Source organism: Puma concolor, chromosome C1 (assembly GCF_028749965.1).
Source record: "Puma concolor isolate L17-30 chromosome C1, mPumCon1.1.hap2, whole genome shotgun sequence".
Lineage (NCBI taxonomy): Eukaryota > Metazoa > Chordata > Mammalia > Carnivora > Felidae > Puma > Puma concolor.
In genome coordinates, this window is record NC_141674.1 from 15,160,778 (window position 1) to 15,176,924 (window position 16,147).

At 52.7% G+C, this 16,147-nt stretch overlaps 1 protein-coding gene across 5 annotated transcripts in view; it reads right to left on the reverse strand.

Annotated features, from left to right (window-relative positions):
- The window catches only part of KIF17 (kinesin family member 17), a 48,209-nt gene that overhangs the window by 13,233 nt on the left and 18,829 nt on the right, over positions 1 to 16,147 (reverse strand). For 3 of the 5 annotated variants that reach the window (XM_086715875.1, XM_086715874.1, XM_086715878.1), the window contains exons 6-12: positions 15,143 to 15,252; positions 11,134 to 11,281; positions 9,280 to 9,833; positions 8,196 to 8,282; positions 7,715 to 7,813; positions 6,872 to 7,083; positions 5,085 to 5,316 (exon numbers count right to left, since the gene is read on the reverse strand). In XM_086715875.1, the coding sequence (XP_086572001.1) occupies positions 5,085 to 5,316; positions 6,872 to 7,083; positions 7,715 to 7,813; positions 8,196 to 8,282; positions 9,280 to 9,833; positions 11,134 to 11,281; positions 15,143 to 15,252 (1,442 nt within the window). The remainder of the gene's footprint in view (positions 1 to 5,084; positions 5,317 to 6,871; positions 7,084 to 7,714; positions 7,814 to 8,195; positions 8,283 to 9,279; positions 9,834 to 11,133; positions 11,282 to 15,142; positions 15,253 to 16,147) is intronic. The other 2 variants (XM_086715876.1, XM_086715877.1) reach the window with 2 other exon arrangements.

A 16,147-nucleotide genomic window follows, 5' to 3' on the forward strand; every position in this document is an offset into this window, starting at 1 on the left:
AATGTGCTGAATCAGAAAAATATGCAGCCAAGAATTCTTTTTTTTTTTTTTAATTTTTTTTTTTAACGTTTATTTATTTTCGAGACAGAGAGAGACAGAGCATGAATGGGGGAGTATCAGAGAGAGAGGGAGAGAGGGAGAGTATCAGAATCCAAAACAGGCTCCAGGCTCTGAGCGGTCAGCACAGAGCCCGACGCGGGGCTCGAACTCACGGACCGCGAGATCATGACCTGAGCTGAAGTCGGACGCTTAACTGACTGAGCCACCCAGGCGCCCCAGCCAAGAATTCTTTATCCAGCAAGGCTGTCACTCAAAATAGAAGGAGAGATAAAAAGTTTCCCAGGCAAACAAAAATTAAAGGAGTTTGTGACCACTAAACCACCCCTGCAAGAAATTTTAAGGGGGACTCTCTGAGGGGAGAAAAGATGAAAATATAAATAAATAAGTAAATAAATAAATAAATACCAAAAGCAACAAAGATTAGAAAGGACCAGAGAACACCACCAGAAACTCCAACTCTACAAGCATCACAATGGCAATAAATTCATATCTTTTAGTACTCACTCTAAACGTCAATGGACTCAATGCTCCCATCAAAAGATATAGGGTAACAGAATGGATAAGAAAACAAGATCCATCTATATGCTGTTTACAAGAGACCCACTTTAGACCTAAAGACATCTTCAGATTGAAAGTCAGGGGATGGAGAACCATCTATCATGCTAATGGTCAACAAAAGAAAGCCGGAGTAGCTATACTTATATCAGACAATCTAGACTTTAAAATAAAGACTGTGTCAAGAGATGCAGAAGGGCATTATATCATAATCAAGGGGTCTATAGACCAAGAAGACCTACCAACTGTAAACATTTATGCGCCAAATGTGAAAGCACCCAAATATATAAATCAATTAATCACAAACATAAAGAAACTCATCGATAGTAATACCATAATAGTAGGGCACTTCAACACCCCACTCACAGCAATGGACAGATCATCTAAGCAGAAAATCAACAAGGAAACAATGGCTTTGAATGACACACTGGACCAGATGGACTTAACAGATATATTCAGAACATTTCATCCTAAAGCAGCAGAATATACATTCTTCTCCAGTGCACGTGGAACGTTCTCCAGAATAGACCACATACTGGGATACAAATCAGCCCTCAGCAAGCACAAAAAGGTCGAGTTCATACCGTGCATATTTTCAGACCACAATGCTATGAAACTGGAAATCAACCACAGCAAAAAAAATTGAAAAGGTAACAAATACTTGGAGACTGAAGAACATCCTACTAATGAATGAAGTTAAAGAGGAAATTAAAAAGTATATGGAAGCCAATGAAAATGATAACACCACAACCCAAAACTTCTGGGACGCAGCAAAGGCGGTCATAAGAGGAAAGTATATAGCAATCCAGGCCTTCTTAAAGAAGGAAGAAAGATCTCAGATACACAACCTAACCTTACGCCTTAATGAGCTGGAAAAAGAACAGCAAATAAAACCCAAAACCAGCAGAAGACAGGAAATAATAAAGATTACAGCAGAAATTAATGCTATCGAAACCAAAAAAACAATAGAACAGATCAATGAAACGAGAAGTTGGCTCTTTGGAAGAATTAACAAAATTGATAAACCACTAGCCAGTCTGATCAAAAAGAAAAAGGAAAGGACCCAAATAAATAAAATCAAGAATGAAACAGGAGAGATCACAACCAACACAGCACAAATAAAAACAATAATAAGAGAATATTATGAGCAATTATATGCCAATAAAATGGGCAATCTGGAAGAAATGGACAAATTCCTAGAAACATATACACTACCAAAACTAAAACAGGAAGAAATAGAAAATTTGAACAGACCCATAACCAGTAAGGAAATCAAATTCACAATCAAAAATCTTCCAAAAAACAAGAGTCCAGGGCCAGATGGCTTTCCAGGGGAATTCTACCAAACATTCAAGGAAGAGTTAACACCTATTCTCTTGAAGCTGTTCCAAAAAATAGAAAAGGAAGGGAAACTTCCAAACTCATTCTATGAAGCCAGCATTACGTTGATTCCAAAGCCAGACAGAGACTCCACGAAAAAGAACTATAGACCAATTTCCCTGATGAACATGGATGCAAAAATCCTCAACAAGATATTAGCCAACCGGATCCAAGAATACATTAAAAAAAATTATTCACCACGACCAAGTGGGGTTTACGCCTGGGACACAGGGCTGGTTCAATATCCGCAAAACAATTAATGTGATTCATCACATCAATAAAAGAAAGGACAAGAACCATATGATCCTCTCAATAGATGCAGATAAAGCATTTGACAAGATGTAGCATCCTTTCTTGATAAAAATCCTCAAGAAAGTAGGGATAGAAGGATCATACCTTGAGATCATAAAAGCCGTAGATGAATGACCCCACGCTAATATCATCCTCAATGGTGAAAAACTGAGCTTTCCCCCCAAGGTCAGGAAGAAGACAGAGATGTCCACTCTTGCCACTGTTATCCAACATAGTATTGGAAGTCTTAGCCTTTGCAATCAGACAACACAAAGAAATAAAAGGCATCCAAATTGGCCAGGAGGAAGTCAAACTTTCACTCTTCGCAGATGACATGATACTCTATATGGAAAACCCTAAAGATTCCACCAAAAAACTGCTTGAATTGATTCATGAATTCAGCAAAGTTGCAGGATATAAAATCAATGCACAGAGATCGGCTGCATTCCTATACACCAACAATGAAGCGACAAAAAGAGAAATCAAGTAATCGATCCCGTTTACAATTGCACCAAAAACCATAAAATACCTAGGGATAAATCTAACCAAAGAGGTGAAAAATCTATACACTGAAAACTATAGAAAGCTTATGGAAGAAATTGAAGAAGACGCAAAAAATGGAAAAAGATTCCATGCTCCTGGATAGGAAGAACAAATATTGTTAAAATGTCTATACTACCCTTAAAAAAAAGAAGATGGGGAGGTGCCTGGGTGGCTCAGTCAGTTAAGCATCCGGCTTCCGACTTCGGCTCAGGTCATGATCTCACAGCCAGTGAGTTCGGGTCCCGCACTGAATTCTGCACTGCCAGCTCAGAGCCTGGAGCCTGCTTCAGATTCTGTGTCTCCCTCTCTCTCTGCTCCTCCCCCACTCACGCTCCCTCTCTCTCTGTCTCAAAGATGAATAAATGTTAAAAAAAAATTTTTTTAAATGTTGATACTACCCAAAGCAATCTACATATTCAATGCAATCCCTATCAAAATAACACCAGCATTCTTCACAGAGCCAGAACAAATAATCCAAAAATTTGCATGGAACCAGAAAAAGCCCCAAATAGCCAAAGCAATCTTAAAAAAGAAAACCAAAGCAGGAGGCATCACAATCCCGGACTTTAAGCTATACTACAAAGCTGTAATCATCAAGACAGTATGGTACTGGCACAAGAACAGACACTCAGACCAATGGACATAATAGAGAACCCAGAAATGGACCCACAAACGTATGGCCAACTAATCTTTGACAAAGCAGGAAAGAATATCCAATGGAGTAAAGACAGTCTCTTCAGCAAATGGTGCTGGGAAAACTGGACAGCGACATGCAGAAGAATGAACCTGGACCACTTTCTGACACCAGACACAAAAATAAACTCAAAATGGATGAAAGACCTCAATGTAAGACAGGAAGCCATCAAAATCCTCAAGGAGAAAGCAGGCAAAAACGTCTTTGATCTTGGCCCCAGCAACTTCTTACTCAACACGTCTCCAGAGGCAAGGAAAACAAAAGCAAAAATGAACTACTGGGACCTCATCAAAATAAAAAGCTTCTGCACAGCGAAGGAAACAATCAGCAAAGCTAAAAGGCAAAGACGGAATGGGAGAATATATTTGCAAATGACATATCAGATAAAGGGTTAGTATCCAAAATCTATAAAGAACTTAGCAAACTTAACACCCAAAAATAATCCAGTGAAGAAATGGGCAAAAGACACGAATAGACACTTCTCCAAAGAAGACATCCAGATGGCCAACCGACACATGAAAAAATGCTCAACATCACTCATCATCAGGGAAATACAAATCAAAACCACAATGAGATACCACCTTACACCTGTCAGAATGGCTAACATTCACAACCCAGGCAACAGCAGATGTTGGCGAGGATGCAGAGAGAGAGGATCTCTTTTGCATTGTTGGTGCCAATGCAAGCTGGCGCAGCCACGCTGGAAAACAGTATGGAGGTTCCTTAAAAAACTAAAAATAGAACTACCCTACCACCCAGCAATTGCACTACTAGGCATTTATCCAAGGGATACAGGTGTGCTCTTTTGAAGGGACATATGTACCCCCGTGTTTATAGCAACACTATCAACAATAGCCAAAGTATGGAAAGAGCCCAAATGTCCATCGATGGATGAATGGATAAAGAAAATGTGGTATATATACACAATGGAGTATTACTCGGCAATCAAAAAGAATGAAAAGTTGCCATTTGCAACCACGTGGATGGAACTGGAGGGTATTATGCTAAGTGAAATTAGTCAGAGAAAGACAAAAATCATATGACTTCACTCGTATGAGGACTTTAAGAGACAAAACAAATGAGCATAAAGGAAGGGAAGCAAAAATAATACAAAAACAGGGAGGGGGACAAAACAGAAGAGACTCATAAATATGGAGAACAAACTGAGGGTTACTGGAGGGGGTGTGGGAGGAGGGATGGGCTAAATGGGGAAGGGGCATTAAGGAATCTACTCCTGAAATCATTGTTGCAGTATATGCTAACTAATTTGGGTGTAAATTTTTAAAAAATTAAATTAAAAAATAAAAATAAATAAGCAAATAAATAAATAAATAAAACCTTTAAAAAATGAAAAAATAAAAATAAAGCCACTCTCCCCTAGTATTCTCTTCACGGCACTCCCACCGGCTGGCACTGTCCTCTGGTTTCTCTGCTGTGCTCTGTGTCATACACGCCCTCCCAGCACAGACACGTCTGGTCTGTCGCTGTGACTGCTTCCACGGCAGGCCGGGAACTGTGAACGCCCGCGGGCGGGGTGGGGCGGGCAGGGCTGGGGCCTCACCTTCCTCTGTATCTTCTCCAGCAGCTTGCTCTTGGCGCGCACCTCCTCCTGGATGGAGTCGTAGACGTTGAGCAGCACCCAGTCCCCGCCGTCCTCATCCGAGTTCTGCAAGGCTGCCACCAGCTGCCTTTTGCGCTCGTCCGCATACCGCTTCCTCCGCTTGTGCCTCTCCTTCAGGTCCTTGTTCTTGGCCTGCTCCCCGCCGACCACCTGCTGCTCCAACAGCTGCAAACTGCCGGGCACAGAGAAGAAAGCACACGTGACGGTATCTGGCCATCGCCGCGCCCTTGCTGTCCAGCGGGACATCTCAGAGTCCATGCAACAACCCGTCGCACAGATGGACACAGGTTCAGAGAGGCCAAGCCTCTGGCCAGGGTCGGAACCAGGGGTCCAAGCAAATCTGCCCAAGTCCAAGCCCGTGCGCTCAACTGCACAACAGCACAGACGAGAATCTCCCTGTGGATCCAGAGCCAACCGACACGCCACCCGCCAGGGGCCTCCCAGGGCCCATGGTTTTCCCCCAGTACAGCAGGCTCGCAGCCGTGCGCCCCGGCGACCTGCACGATTAGAGTAGCCCTGAGATGGGAACAACATTTAGCGCATCCAGGCAGGCACTTCATCATCTCTGCGGCCCCCCAACCAACTCACTCCAGTGTCACTCGCTGCTTGTCCTCCAAACAGCCAGGCTGTCCTCTGCGCTGCACTTTCGTGCTGCTTGGGGCTGTGCCCTGTATCCCAAAGGCCACCCTGAGGCATCTGTCCTGCAAACCTCACTCAGGTGTAGCTGAGCAAAACTACTCGAAGAAACAGAAGAAGCCTTCCCTGACCATCCTCCAGACCACACCCTGAACACCGTCACATGTGCTGAGTGTTCCCTTGGTGCCCTAAGCTGGGTCTCTGCAGGCAGTGTCTCCCTGGACCCTCGTGACGAGCTTCTCAAGAAGCCGAGGCACAGGGAGGCTTAAAGTTGGCCCCAGGAGGTAGAGGGAGGTAGTGGTGGAGGCGGACGGGAACCAAGGCAGGCAACTGCACAACCACTTGCTTTTCTTTGCTACAGAAGCTGGCCCTCCCTGGGCCTGGGTATCTGCCTCCCCCTGGACCGTGAGCCCCTTGAAAGCCAAGTCAGCAGCTCGTTCTTCCTTGCGCCTGGTGCCCGGCACGTAGTTGCTGCTCAGTTCACGTCTGAACTGTGGCCTGTGGGATGGAGTTTGCCACCACTAGGAGGAGGCTGAGCCCCTGACCATGGTGCTGACTTTGTCACAGAGGTGGGCCTGACATTATTCACATTCACAGAAGTGAGAACCAAGGCTCGGAAATGTTAAGTGATTTGCACCGAGGGAAGAAAGCCCAGCTCCCCAGGCAGCAGCGGCTGAGGGCGTTTGGGGTGGCCAGTCCTAGGTGTGACATCAGGAGGGCACTGGAGGCGCGCTGGGAGCTGAGGAAAGCCTGCATCATCCTGCCCTGGGATTCCTGAAACCTGATAGCCAGGCCCTGCGGATGCCAGGCAGACAACAGTCCCCTCCCTTCCTCTTGGAGCAGGTGCCTGATGGAGTCTGTGGTGGCGTCCGTGCGGCTCCCCGAGCAGAGCCCTGCCCGCCCCGCTGATCAGCACCATCCCTGCCCCTCTGCTCCTGGACAGAGGATCGGGGCGTGTCCGGCCTCGGTCAGGAGGGGATCTGGATGGGGGCTCAGTGAAGACTCTCTGGGCACCCCCGCCCCCATGCCCAGGACATAGCTCCGTCCTGCTCCGCCACGGGGTCCCGCCAGCCCCAAGCACCAGCACTTACCGGGCAAGCACCTGCTGCTGGTCCACGGCGGGCAGCAGGTCGTCGCTCAGCACCGCCACCTCCATGCCCACACTGTCCCTTCTCACGCTCGTCATGACCAGCGAGGGCTGAGGCTGAGCCTCCAAGGCCCTCCAGGCCTCAGCCTCGGCCCCTACGCCAGGCTCTGCTGCCGACACCACCTCCTCGGCCATTTCTGGACCCTGGTCAACCTCCTGAGCGCAAAGAGAATCCAAAGTGGAGGCAGAGAAGACGGCCCCTGGACACCGGCTCACAGCGGCCTCAATCCCAGATGGCGGCATCTGGGTCCCTCACGATCTGGGATGGATCGCTTCTGGTTTGGAGGCACCCAGTTGTACAAAAATGCGCCCAGTTGGGTTCCTACTGCCACCATTTCTTCCAACACCCCGAAACAGTCTTGCTCTTCTGCCCCTGAAGACCCACGCTCTCCACGGCAGCCAGGCAGTTTTCTCCAAATATGTACCAATCCCAGCCCTTTCCCAAAGAGAACCTTTGGGAAAAAACGCAGTGCGTTTGCAGTTAAATCCTGCTTCCATAGCCTCCAGGCCTCCAGTGCCTCTCCCTGCCTCACCCTCCGCCCCCGCCCCCGCCCCGCCTCTCTCCACCCCTCACCCTGCTGCTTCTCTGGCCTCATTTTCCCATTGCTGAGAAAGTCGAGATGTTCCCAGCCACAGGACTTTGGCACAGGCCATCCCCCCTGGCTTGATGCTCTGCTCTGGCCCCTTCCTCCTGCTCGGGTCCCATCTCAATGTCACCTTACAGCCAGGGCTCCCCTAGCCACCCCGTGTCCCATCTACTGAGAACCTGAAGTGTGCCAGCTCCTACCCAGTGATCCTGTCCAGAGGCTGGCAGATAGTTTTCTCTCTCCACACATGTGGGCAGACTTAAAGCCTTCCCCTCACTCCCTGTGGCCTTTTGTGCTTCCTTAAGCAGAAGAGAAAAGGGTGGGGTCTGAGAGCAGCAGTGTTCAAAACAGGACCTGGGCAGTCCCTGCCAGTGCCTGGGGGACCCACACCCCTGCCCTCAGCACACACTGGGCCTCTGTGCTCTAGATGGGCTTCTGAGGCCAAGGAGAGTCAGAAAGCTGCTAAGCAGTGGCCTCTTAACCACATCAATAATAAGAGATAGGATGGTTCCTCCATTTGTACACCGCTTTGCAACAGGCCATCCCTGATAAGCTGGGGGAGGGCTGGGGTCATTGTCTCTGTTTTGTGGTTGGGGACACTGAGGCCCAGAGTGTCACAGGAAGACCCAGGCTCCTGGGATTCCTCCCCCCACCTGAGGGTCGGCCCTGCGGGGAACTCACAGTCTTGAGCAGGAGGTAGTCAGCTGTCTCAGCTTCAGACCTAATGTCACCATGCCCGGGCCCCAGCAGATCCGTCAGGGAGGGGTGCTTGCAGGAAGATGGGGAGTGGCGGGGCGGGGGGTGGAGGGACAGTGGGCCAGAATCAACCTCAGCTCCCTGACCTCCCCTTCAGTGCCCCACACCCCCAGCCCCAGGCCTCATCAAGCCACCAGCTCCTCCTGCCTGTCACCGCTGAGGGGATGGGTGGGGAGCAGGGGCGAGGAGATGAGAGAACAGGGAAGAGAGAAACGGGGAGGGAGTATGCTCCCCTGTGCTCCCTGCTTGCAATACTTCGGGTGAAACACGCTTCAGCATCCCCATTTTACAGAAGGGGAAACCAAGGCCCAGAAAGGTGACTGCCCAAGGCCACATAACTAAGTGAGCGGTAGGGCCGGGATTTAACCCGGGTCTGTCTGACTCAAAGGCCTGTGCTCTTTACACACACACACACACACACGCACACGTGCACACGCATGTACATGCACATGCAGGCAAGGAAAGGAAAGGAAAGGAAAAGGAAAAGAACAAAGGAAAGGAAAAAGACCAAAAGGGGGAGAAGAGGAAAGGAATCTAAAACATCACAGCGGGTGGAAAGGGGACAGGATGGAAGAGTGGCCCCACCAGATCCCTGGGGGGTCCCTGACTGGTAGCTGCCTTCCCGCAGACCCCAGCCTGCCAGAGCACGAGGGCAGCCAAGGCCTCCTCCAGCTCCTTTGGGCCTGGAAACAGCGTAACCATGGCAACTCAGCAAATCCCCCAAATAGGTATCCCTCCCTCAGCAGAACGGGCGCCCACCTGGCAAAGCCTCCTGCCTCCCTCCCCCCTCCCCTACCGGCTTACAGAGCATGAGACAGAGCTTCTCCCTTCCTGGACCCCTGAACACCGGTGCCCACGAGCCGCCACCAAGCCAGAGCCACTGCAGAGGTGGCAGCGGGGGGCCAGGGCCCCAGAGGTTAGACATCTGCCCGTGCCCAGCGACCTGTGTGCCCCCAGCTGAGCTCTGCCCACTGAGTTTCTGCCCGGGAGCCTGGGTGACATCAGCTACCTGTGCAGGGACCTTGGGTACGTCTGCCAGGGGCACCTCGGCTGCCACCACGGTGGAGGACAGCCTGGCCAGCTTGGCTTCCACCTCGGCAAACGGGTCGTGCAGGCCTGGTAACAGCTCCAGGGTGATCCGCTGTGGTTCCTCTTCCTCGGGGACGCACCCCTCCTGCAGCAGGGGCCCCGCAGCCTCCTGGCTGAGATACTCGTCTGGGGAATATCTGCCCTTGGCCTCCACCTCGGGCATGAAGAACTCCAGGTCGGAGGGCTCCCGAGGCCCCAGGAAGGCCTCGGACACGGAGGTTTCCTCGAGTGCGAAAGACTTGTCAGACCCCAGAGACACGTCAGACTTGGAGGTCTCCGCCTCGGGCAGCTCCTCGAAGCTGGGAGAAACCTCAGTCCTGGAGACGTGCTCGCCGGGCAGAGTGCGCGGCAGGGAGTAGACCTCGGGTTTCACGGCCATCTCGTAGTGGAACGTGGGTGAGTCCTCAGACGTGTTGGCAAACTCAGCCCTGGACGTGCCCTGGGCCTTGAGGACCCCCGCCTTCAGGACAGCCTCTGCAAATGGAGACTCCCTTTAGTTTCTTCCAGAGTAGGATGAGGGGCCCCCTGGGAGCCGGCCCACGCACACCATCTCTAAGGGACATGCTTAACAGAGCCTCCCGGGCCCCCAAATCTTGGCCTCTCATCTCTATCAGAACTCACACCCCATTTCCTTCACCTCTTCCAGGAAGTCTTCCCTGACTGGCACCATGAGCTGTCCATTCTCTGACCTCCCCAGCCACTAGGTGCTGGGCTCTTACCACCCTGCCTTGGAACCGCTCTTATCACATAAGGTGACTGCCCTGTAGGTCTATTGCTGAGAGCTCCTGATCGGCGAGCAGACTTCACACACGAGACCCAGAGGGGCCCCTGCAGGGGCACCCGGCTCAGGGCTCTCGTCCACAGGATACACTAGACCCGTGGGAGTTCAGTGAACACTGTGGATGAAGGGTAGAGCAAATAAAATCACTCAGAAGCCTAATGTTCAAAGCGGACTGGAGGAACGCTCTGAAGGACAGAAAATGCTAGAACCTGCCCTTCCCCTCTCCTCTGGGTCTGCCAGCCTGCATGAGACTACAGTCACACAGGCCTCCTCAGTGCTCCCAACCCATGGGCACTACACCCACCCACTCCTCTGTCGCTGTGTCCTGATGCTCCCCAAGCCTCAGTTTGCACCCTGGCAATGTGAGAATTCAGTGCATCCTAACTCACTGAGGGGGCACCTGGCACCCAGTAACGCCCCATAAATGGTCCTCACGATTGGCCAATATTGTCATCAATACAAGAAGGATTTTATGGTATTTGGGGGTGTCCTAGGAGGTCTGAGTTGCCTGGTGGCACAGGTATTTGAATGATAGTGGTAGGGTGGAACATTCTAGAATGTCAAAAAGACAACAAAAATCTTTAGCAAGGCGCAAGTTCTCACTAGTCACGGAGCCCTTATTTTGGGGTGTGTTTGCTTGGATAACAGATAGGCTCAAAAGGGAGAGAAGACTAGAAAAATACAGAAACCGGGGGAAGGAACTCACCCGTGAAACACGGGTGATAAGTCAACCCAGCCTGAGGCCAAGGCGTCACAGATGCAACGCTGCGTGGGTGAGAACACTGCCTGGGTTCCAATCCTGACGCCACTTTACCAGCTGTGTAACCACGGACAATTTACTTACCCTCTCTGTGCCTCAGTTTCCTCACCTATAAAGCGAGGATAATTGTGGTTCCTACCTGGCTGGGCTGTGGTGAGGAGTACCCAGCACTGAGCCCAGTGTGTAGAAATGTCAGTTAGTAAAATGGGGAGGGGAGCCAGCTGGCCACCCACCTGTCTCCTTTCGCAGGTTTTCCTCCAGCGCGGACAGCTTCACGTCATACGAGTTGCGCATGGCAGTGATGTCCTCCTCCAGCCGGGCCCTGGACTCCTGCTCCGCCTCGTAGTCGGCCCTCAGCCGGGCCAGGCGCTCCTCGTACTCCTGGGAGTGGGGGGCGATATGGGGGGGGGGGGGGGCGATATGGGGGGGGGGGGCCGCGTCACATCAGGGGGTCGAAACGCAGCCTTCCGTGTTTCTGTCATTCAAACAGCCCAGGAAATACCGATAAACCACAAGAACAGAGTTAAAATGGCCTACGCGACCCTGGGGTGATTACTGGCTGGTGAAAACCCTTCTGAACTTCACTCTCCATTTTTAACAGGCTAATTATCTAAGATTTGGCTGTAATCTATCTTTCCACAAAGCAATAAATCATGAAGGCCTGTGCAGGTCAATAAATACGTTTTAGCCAAATAGCTCTCAAGCAGTCGAGCACGAAATACATTTTTATTTCTCTGCTTCTCCCTCCATCTTTGCTGTCACCGTCAGCTCTGGTCCAAAGAGCCTCCCAGCCCATCCCCATCCTCCACTCTTGCCCCTGCCCCAAAACTTTCTCCACATGGCACCCTCATTCCCGTCTGTTAGGCCAGGTTTCAATGGCGTCCTATGTTAGAGGACAAAAGTTTCTCCATTTGACCCCAGTCCCCAGTGATCTGGGCCATCTGCCCCTTGACTAGACCTCATTTTTGCCACATTGGGCACACGGGCCACTGTCCATTCCTAGACAGCCCCAGCCCCACGTCCTTCCTGCCTCAGGGCCTTTGCCCTTGCGCCCCCACCCCCAGCAAGCTGTTCCTTCAGACCTCAACTCAGTATCACCTCCTCCCAGAGGCCCTCCCTGACCACCCTCTCTGTCACTTCACTGATTTCTTCTTGGCATGGGTCATGAGCTTCCCGTGGTTCTCTCCATTTAGTCGAGTACAGGTTTATCGTCCAGCTCCCCTGCCACACAGCAAGCACTCTCCCCTCAGCGCCTAGCACAGAGGAGGGGCTCGGTGGCTAACCCTTGAACCAGCAAGTGCATGGAGCAGACTGCTGGCCGGTAACCAGACTACTCAGCTGCTGATGCACGTCTCCCACAGGCAGGGCTGGGGGTTATGAGCTAATGACAGTACATGACCTTGGGTGTCACGGAGCCACTAGGGGAGAGAGAGCTCCTGTGCCGTGCCCACCTGGCCAGGACCCTTCCAGAATCACAGAACAAGCACAGAATTCTACAACAGTACAGACACTATGATGTGGGCTCTCGGGGAGGAGGGACAGAAGGGGACAGAGGATCATTAAACCGTGACTGCATGTTCTAGGCCACATCTGAGACGCTTTTGAGCCTCAGGGCAGCACACAGGGTTCTGGAGGCCCAGGGAGGTTCCACGGCCTGCCTAGAACTATGCAGCTCTCTGGCGGGGTGGCCACGAGGAGACCTCCTACACCCCGTCCGCTTTCTCAGTGTCCCCTGCCCTTGCCCCCAGCTTCCCCCCGGGCCCCACATGAGACTCAGCCCTCGGCAAGCACCCCTGGCTCCCTCGCCCAGCCCCCTGCACGGCTCCCTCCCAGCACGGCCCTGGCCCCAGTGAAACCCAGGCCCCAGCCTGGTCACACCTACACACCGGTAACCCCTGGCTGGAGATGCAGGTGTATGTGTGCACACGCGTACACACGCCCACACACCCATGCCTACACACACGTGCACATGCACGCACACACGTCTACATGCACGAGCACACATGTGCACGTGCAGGCACGCATAGGCACACATACGGCAGTACCAACTTCTAGTCCCAGTTGTAAATGTGTGACCCCGAACCACAGAGGACCGCTGAGGTGGCCTGGTGCCCCTCCTGGGTCCTTCCGCTCTCTGACCGCGGCAGCCCTCCACCCCTTCCTCTCTTGAGAACACGGAAGCATGCCCTCGCTTCCCAGCCCACAGCTTCCTGTCATCTCCAGATGGCGCGTCCATCCGAAGCCAAGCCGCCCACTCGGTGACTTTGCTCTTTCAATCCCCACCTCCCTCCTGCACCGCAGACTTCTCTCTCGGTGTGAGGCCTCTGCAGTCACAGAACATATGCCCTGTTCCCTCCAGCACTCAGAACTCCAGGACTCAGTACGTTTTTCCGTGGCCCCACGCACACCTCCAGCTACAGGGCCCGGCACCGGCAGGGGCTCAATGCCTGCTGATGATTGGCTAGGGGGCTGGAGGGCAAATCCAGCCCCCCAAATCCTGCCTCGTGCCTGTTCCACAGCCCAATGGCGAGAAGACGCCCCTCGGCTCCCCCTCTCACAGCAGCAGGAAAGCTGCTGTTGCACCGTTTCTAGAGGCGAGGACACAGGCTCAGAGAGCTGGAACAACCTGCCCGAGGTCACAGAGCCCACCGAGAACTGCACTTGCAGAAGGTAAAAGCTGGTCGGACGCTGGGACTCTTCTGGTCCAAACCCCGCCCCGCCCCCGCCTGCTTTCCTGGTGCAGCCGGGAGACTGAGCCCACAGAGTCACATCTCCAACTCGTGGCTGGGCCCATCCCCAGCCCGGTACCCTCGCCGCCCCACACAGGGGCCACCCCCCTTATCTTGAACATCCTGACTAGCTCTGGAATGGAAAGAAAAGCACAGTTGCAGGCACACAGTAGGTGCTCAATAAATGCCAGTCATAAGTGAAATGGGCAGGAAGGAGAGAGGGAAGACAGACACCCTCAGCCCTTCCTCCAAGCGGGGCTTGGAGAAGACACACCAGAGCCTGAAAAAAACCTTGGTGGTGGCCTCAGGCGACAGTGCTCTGATGTAGCGTCCGCTGGGTTATACCACGAGGAGGAGGCCAGCGACCTGCACCACCCCAGGAGCTGGGCCCGGAACTCCAGAGATGACCTGACATCCCCACCAGGAACCTCCAGGCCAGCAGAGGAAGGGCAATGAGCCCTGAGCAACCAGAACCTTCACAGGGGCCAGGACAAAGTCCGTCGGGGGTCACAACTGAGCCTCTCCCCGAGGAGTAAAAGCCTCTGCCTGCCATGGGCAGCCCTTGGGGACTCGGGTGGATTTCTCCCAGTCCTCTAGCTCACAGGACTCAGACTCCCAGGCCTTACCCGATCTGCCCCCCAGAGGCTGGGCCCCAGGCCCCCACAGCCCTGCTGGGGCTCCCAGGGGCCCCAGGGCTGATCCCACCTGAGGTTACAGCCGAGAGGCAGAGGCGTCCAGACCCCTGTCCCTGAAGAGCTGTCCCTGCCCGGCCTCCACCGGGAAAGAGCCAATGTCCCATCCCCACGCTGAGGTCTCTGAATGGGGCCCTCAACTGGCAAGAATCTCCAGAAACCAGCAGGGCCTACAGTCAGGACAGAGCCTAAACAGGAAGTTAGGAAGCTTTGCCGAGTCTGGCTGTATAAGTCCCCCTCTAGGGATCAGCTCGACACCTGTAAGTCAGTGGATTATTATTACCTGCCCTGCTGGTTCCCAGAGATGCTGGAAGGCACACATGTGGGAGCATGACCCAGGTGCCCCTAGGTGACAGCTTTTTTGGAGAGGCCAGCTCCCCACATATCCACTGGTCAAATGAGTGCCTGGGGGCTCCCCACTGCCCACCCGGACTGCCCAGCTCTCAGCCCCTGGCTCACTGGCACCTGCAGAGGGGCCCAACTCCCTTCCACTCTGGCCTCCCCATACCGCGCACCTGGGGACAGCCCACTGCCACCACCTGGAAGGCCTTCTCCACTCCTAGCAACCCAGAGTCACCTCCTCCTGGGGTACTGAGGAGAGACTCCTGCAGACACCCCCACCCCCCTCCCTGCTCTCCCCATACAGGCCCTGACCTGGAATGGACTGCACTCTGGAGTCAGGCCCCGAGCTGACATCGCAGCCCTGACTCTCCTTAGCGACATGACCTTGGACAAGTCATGGCACCTCTCTGAGCCTCAGCCTTCTGAGCTCCAAGATGGCCCCACCTGCCAGCCATTCTCCCACCTGCCCAGTGGCTCACCTCCCGAATCAGCTGCTTCTCGGCCTCTGTGTCAGGCTGGATCACAGATGGGGGCACCAGCTTCTCCTCGATCTGGACAGGGTTTAGGGGTACCTGACTGGACAGCAGGGCTGGGAGACAGATGGAAAACGAGGGCTGGGACCAAGGTGCACCCAGTTTGCAGGAACTAAGCAGAAATCCATAAATAGACAACTAAATGCTTATTCAAAACGGACTTCACAGTATTGAATTTATTTGAAGCACGTCTCTACACAAAATGCTAATTTACTCAGTCATTCAACAAATATTTCTTAAGCACCTGCATGTTCTAGGCACTGGGGAAACGGCATTGAACAAAACAGACAGAACTCCACACCCACATTGGGTTTTCTATTAGAGACAGAAGGCACATAAAATAAATAAGCAAAATGCCAGCACGGTACAAGGGGATGCGTTCTAGAAAGAGAAAGAAAGCAGGGAGGGTGCTCAGGAGTAAGATCCAAGGGGAAGGGTTACAATTTAAACAGCGTGCTCGGGAGGACCTCTCAGACAAGGTAAGGCAAAGGCAGTGACCTGAAGGAAGTGGTAGAGAGAAGTAGGCAGAGGTCTTGGGGAAGAGCTTTCCAGACAGAAGGGAGCAGTGAGTGCAAAGGTCCTGTGGCAGATGAGAGCCTGGACTGTTCCAGAAACGGCCAGGAAGCCAGTGTGGCTGGAGTGGAGCAAGGAAGGGAGAGAATGGGTGATAAGGAGGTCAAGAGGGAACGGGGTGGATCGTGGGGTCGTTGGAAGCTGCGCTGAGGGCTTTGGCTTTGACTCGGGTAAACGGGCCGCCGAGGGTTTGCGCAGGGCAATAAAAGGACTTGCGTTTGAACAGGACCTCCCAGGCTGCTGTGTGGGGATGCACGGAGGGGCATAAGGGCAGACTCCGGGATACCTGCCGGGGTGTGGGTGTGCTTTGCAGTAATTCGGGTAAGAGACGTTAGCGACTCAGGGGACACCAGTGGACACATTCTGGACATATCTTAA